We start from the raw sequence: 5,840 nt of genomic DNA, 5'->3' as shown, positions 1-5,840 counted from the left end.
AAAAAAAAAAAAAAAGAAAGAAAGAAAAGAAAAAAGGAAGAAAGAAAAAGAAGAAAAAAAAGCTGAGGATGTATAGCTGAGGTGTATAGAATTTGACTACCATGCATGATGTCTTATGTTCTATTCCCTAGCACCACAAAATAAAACAAGCACAAAACAAAAAGGGGGGAGAGGGGGCTACAGTTAATTCACAAGTAAAGTATCTGCACAGCACACACAATGTACAGGTTTCCAAAAGACAAAACAAAACAACCCAAAAGCAAGGCATTGAGGCACACACCTTTATTCCAAGTACCTGGGAGGCAGTGGCAGGTGTATCTTTATGAGTTCAAGATCAGCATGGTTTATATAGTCACAGGGCAGCCAGAATTACATGCCGAGACCCTGTCTGGGGATGCGGACATAGTTTCCAGGTTTCAGCCTCTACATATTCCCTCAAAAAAAGTAACACTGCTGGACATGGTGGTGTACATACTAAAGAGGCAGAGGAAGACAGATCCCTGTCAATTCCAGGCCAGCCAAGCTACACAGTGAGACCCTGTCTCAAAAGCAAGAAGGGAAAAAAAAAAGGTGTAGACACAATGTTATTGTTCCCTGTGTAAAGATTATCCTTGTATTATTAAAATGCTGATTTATATGGCCCCATATCTGGTGCAATCCTTATTCTGAGAATCTCCTGTCTCAAAGTTATGTAAACATTGCTTCTCAATTATTCCCTGTTTGGTAAATACAGAACTGAGCAGCCAATGACTGAGCAGGGAAGAGAATGGGGGTGGACTTCCAGTCAGGGGAAGGGGAGGAAGAGAAAGGAAGTGGGGATCCAGCCAGGGATCCAGGAGACACCATGAGAAAACAGCTGGAGCAGAGAAAACCATAAAATGCAAGTATCTCAGGGATTTTGGCTGGGAGGTAGCCAGATTAGTTTACAGGATTAAAAAAGACTGCTCAGTGGTTGTACCTTAAAGTTTTAAATAAATAAAATAGTCCAGTCTAAATTATTTGGGAGCTAGCTGAGTTAGAAGAAAACTGCAACATTTATAAATCTGCACTAATAAAAAGTAATCATGATCACAGTCAAACAAACTCTGCTGCTCTTGTGGCAGCTTCTAAGCTTTGAGGCAAACGCCCAGCACTTAGTAGCCTCCAAAATCAACAGACTATTACTGCAACTTTCCTCCCAGCCCCAAATGAAACAGAACAACAAAAAGTTATTTTGATAAATACTGTACGAAACAGCATACCTTCTCTCTTTTCTTCTTTCATCCATCCTTTTATCCAAAGCTGCATAAATAGCATCTGCTTCCTCATCATCTTTTTCATAGGGCCCACTTGAGAAGAGGCTCCCAGCATACCCATTAAACTAAGAACCAAACAACACATTTAAAGGATCAGCTTTCCCACCAAGCAAAATATTCATACATAAAATAAATAAATCTTAAAAAAAAAAGAATGACAGAGGGCCTATTCCAGTTAGAGGAAACTAAGCATACTTGTTCATTTCTGTTGCTATGATAAAATATCCTACTTAAAAAAAAAAACTTAGGGAAGAAAGAGTTTATATGACTTATTCACAAAGAAAAATAACAAAGGAAAATCACAAAGAGAAAGGCTTGAGAGAGCTGATCACAGCACATCCATATTCAAAGGCAGAAAATAAACACAACCTTGCTCAACTAACTTTCTTCACCCTTATATAATTCAAGGCCCATGACATATTGCCATCTACATTCAGGGTGGGTTTTCTTACCTCAATCAATAATCAAGACAAACGCCAATAAACAGACCCACAGAACAGCCTGGTCCTGATAATTTCTTTATTGAGACTTTCTTCCCAGATGACTCTAGATTATGTCAAACTTATAGTTAAAGTAAAATTCAAATAAAATCTATAGCTTAGTTAATAATATAGTCAATATTAATTCTAGGTTTCCATAATTTATTAAAATTTGTAAGATGAGACAAAGCTTAAAAGAGCATATAAGAACTTTCTTTTTTGAGACAAATTTCACTATGTAGCTCTGGCTGGCCTAGAACTTGCTATGTAGAACATGCTGGCCTTGAATTCACAGAGGTCTACCTGCTTCTGCATCCTGAGTGCTGGAATTAAAGGCACAGGTCACTATGCCCAATAATTTAATTAATTTTAGTATTTTATATATTCTGAGACACGGTCACACTATGCATCCCTGACTGGCCTGGAATACTCTGTGTATGTATTAAAGGTATGCACATCACAGCTGCCTTATTTTTATTTAGGTGTATATATGCAAAGCATGCATATTTGTAGGAATAAATGTTCCTGTAAATGTGCAGATGACCAAAAACACTAGATTCCCCTGGAAATGGAGTTAGAAGAAGTGTGAGCAGTTTGATGTTGGTACTGGGAACTGAACTAAAGTCCTTTGGAAGAACAGCAAGTACCCTTAACCAATGAACCATCTCTCTGGCCTTTACTAATTTTTTAAGATATTATTTTCCCAAGGTCCTGCAAGTTAAAGGTCTCTTGAAAGTTGCATATACCACCGGGCAGTGGTGGCGCATGCCTTTAATCCCAGCACTTGGGGGGCAGAGGCAGGCGGATTTCTGAGTTTGAGGCCAGCCTGGTCTACAGAGTGAGTTCCAGGACAGGGCTATACAGAGAAACCCTGTCTCGAAAAAAAATCAAAAAAAAAAAAAAAAAAAAAAAAAAAAAAAAGTTGTTGTGTATACCAAGCAACAAAAAAAGTTCAACAATAAAGTTAAAGCAGCATTAGCACCATCCCTGAAGAACATCAACAAGTGGTGTTCTGAGCCCACAAGTGCATCTCCTTACAAAAGAGACCAAAGCAGCGCACAGTTCTTCTCTCTCACAGACTGCTAAAGATCGAAAATGAATCTGAGCTGCCTCCTTGTGGCTGGTGAGAGCCACCACAGAAGCCTGACAAAAGTTACTTCATCAAGAACTTTAACTCTTAATTCAGAGCACAACTGTGCCAGTAATGCATTCTATAAGTATTCTTTTTATTTCTTATATTCTGTTATTTAATTTGCATTCTCACACAAATGTCTCACAATGGTTTTGGTTTTGTTTGGTCTAGTCAGAGTTCCCATGAGACCACAGGAAGAGAATAAACCTTGTTAGGGTTATAGTTAAACAAGAGAAGAAAAAACACTATAAAATCAACAAAATGACAAGAATCAATACACACCACCCTATAAGAACTGAATATTAATGGCCTCAACCCTGTCAATCAAATGAAGAGATAGCCTGTGGAGAGGGAGAAAATATAAAGAACTCGAGAAACTAAACATCAAGAAAACAAACAACCGTTGGGGCTGGAGAGATGACTCAATGGTTAAGAGTATTCCAGAGGTCCTGAGTTCAATTCCCAGATAACCATCTATAATGAGATCTGGTACCCTCTCCTGTCTTACAGGCATACATACAGACAGAACTTTGTATGAATAATAAATAAATAAATCTTTTAAAAAAGCACTGAATTCTCTTCCAGAGGACCGGAGTTCAATACCACAAAGCAGCTCACAACTGTCTGTCGGTAACTCCAAGATCTGACACTTGCACCCAAACATACATGCAGGCAGAACACCAATGCACATAATGTAAAAGAAAAAAATGACAACCCAATTCTCAAAAGAATACATATACATCGCTAATAAATTCAAGGTTGGGCTTAGTGATGCACACCTGCAATCCTAGCAACTCAAGAGGCTGAGGCAGGATTGGTGCTGTTGAGTTCAGAACCAGCCTCCTGGGTTTCAAGTTACTCTGTGTGAGTGTGGTCAGTGAGATTCTACCTACTATTAAAAAAAAAAAATTAGTATTCAAGATCGTTAACCACCAGAGAAATGCAAATTAAAATACTTTAAAATTCATCTTGCAGCCAGGCAGTGGTGGCGCGTACACCTTTAGTCCCAGCACTTGGGAAGCAGAGGCAGGCAGATTTCTGAGTTTGAGGCCAGCCTGGTCTACGAGTGAGTTCCAGGACAGCCAGGGCTACACAGAGAAACTCTGTGGGGGTGGTGGGGAATTCATCTAAGAATGGCTACTGTCATGGTTAGATTGTCAATTTGACACAAACTTTAAGATTTGTCACCAGAGAATGGTCTATGAGGCAACTTTGTTTCTTTCTTTTTTTTATACACTCCCAGATTGTCTAGGTTTGTAGACCAGATGGCCTTGAACTCACAAAGATCTTCCTCCCAAGTGCTGGAATTAAAGGTGTGAGCAACCACACCCAGCTGAGGCATTTTCTTAATTGCTAGATGATGGAGAACCCAGCCCACTGTGGGCCACGCCATCTCTAAGCAGGTGGGCATGGGCTGTACAAAAAAGCTACTGTGAGCAAGCCAGTGAGTACCTTCCTCCATGGTTGCTGCCCTGATTTCCTTCAATAATAGATTGAAGTGTAAGCCAAACAAAACTTTTCCTCCTGATGTTGCTTTTGGTCATAGTGTTTATCGTGTCACAACAACAGAAAGCAAACTAGGTAAGAAATGGATACTAGAAGAGCAGGATTGTTGATGTAATAAACTTAATCATGTTCTTTAGGCAAAGGACTATGGAAATAAATGTGTGGAACTTTGGGCTGGAAAAGCCATTAAATGCTCAGAGCTTAATGAGCTCTATTTTGAATAGTGCTTGAGAAATGCAAATGTTTGGAGGCCTGGCTTTTGAAATTGAGTAAAATAAAGACTCTATAAAGGATAGTCATGTTACATTATGTTTGGATCTATGGAAGTCAAATCTGCCCTTCACTGAGACAATGAATGTTGATCACCAGGGCCTGATGAAAACCAACTGTGACCAACATCAAGGTGAAATTTTCGGAAAAGCATTTCTTCAGGGTCAGCCTACAGAAGCTGCTCCAGAGGGAGCTAAGACTGCATCTTAAGCTGGCAGCCAAACTTGGTAATGTGTATGTATGATGGTACTGGTTTTGCTTGCATGAAAGCAGCAGAATTGAAGAAGTCATGAGAAGAAACTCAGGCTTTGCGCCATGTGATAGTGTCAGAATCCATGAAGAAAGGCTAGGAGAGGCTATTGTGAAAGTGTATCCTCAGTTGCCATAGAGACCCCAAGATACTGAAGATGCCAGGTGAGATGACCACCAAGGATATGGCAGAGGTGAAGTAGAGTCATCTTGAGCCAACCAGATAAGCTTTGTATGCCACATATGACAAAACTGGAGAAGTGCAATTGCCCAAGTTTTTTGAAGCCCAGAAGATCACGAGTGATTCCATATGCTGGATATTGAATTACAGAGCATGGGTTTACATTACTGGATTTTGTTTTACTTTTACTTTAATCCGATAGTTAACTATGCCCTGGCTCTTCCTTTTTAATAAGATAAAGGTTTCTCCATATTGTCTCAGCTGAAGCCATCTTTGGTTTCTACTCCCTGCCCTGAAAAGTCCCATGGGCAAACAAATATCCAACCCTGTTCTAGAAACTCAGGGTCGAAATGCCCCAGCTAACTGCATATTCTTGGCTCTTGTTAAATTGCTTGCTTGCTTCCCTCTGCAACTGCCAACCAGGATATAGTTTTTTCTGTGTCCTTCATCTTAAAAACTCCCTGTAATATGCATTTGGAGCTGCTCTATGTTCTTCTCCAGGCAATCACCAGCCAACTTAATACAAATTCTCAATTCAAACTTTGCTCTCTGGGTTACCCCATAACACTTTGGGGATTAAAAACAAATACATAACTTGTTTTCCATTTCACAAAGCTCACAGTTAAAGAGACATTGAACTTTTTAAAATGTTAGCAAATTTAAAAAGATTGCGGAACTTTTAAAGTTGTATTTTAATATGTAAGGTATTTAAATATGATATGAAAGTG

At 39.3% G+C, this 5,840-nt stretch overlaps 1 protein-coding gene across 1 annotated transcript in view; it reads right to left on the bottom strand.

Moving 5' to 3' along the window:
* Positions 1-5,840, bottom strand: part of Prpf6 (pre-mRNA processing factor 6) — a 62,268-nt gene that overhangs the window by 42,459 nt on the left and 13,969 nt on the right. The window contains exon 3 of the mRNA XM_031373133.1: positions 1,242-1,360. Within this exon, the coding sequence (XP_031228993.1) occupies positions 1,242-1,360 (119 nt within the window). The remainder of the gene's footprint in view (positions 1-1,241; positions 1,361-5,840) is intronic.

The sequence above is a fragment of the Mastomys coucha genome, unplaced genomic scaffold, assembly GCF_008632895.1.
Source record: "Mastomys coucha isolate ucsf_1 unplaced genomic scaffold, UCSF_Mcou_1 pScaffold15, whole genome shotgun sequence".
Classification (NCBI taxonomy): Eukaryota; Metazoa; Chordata; class Mammalia; order Rodentia; family Muridae; genus Mastomys; species Mastomys coucha.
Note: the sequence above shows the minus strand (reverse complement) of the source record. Positions and strands in the feature narration are given on the sequence as shown.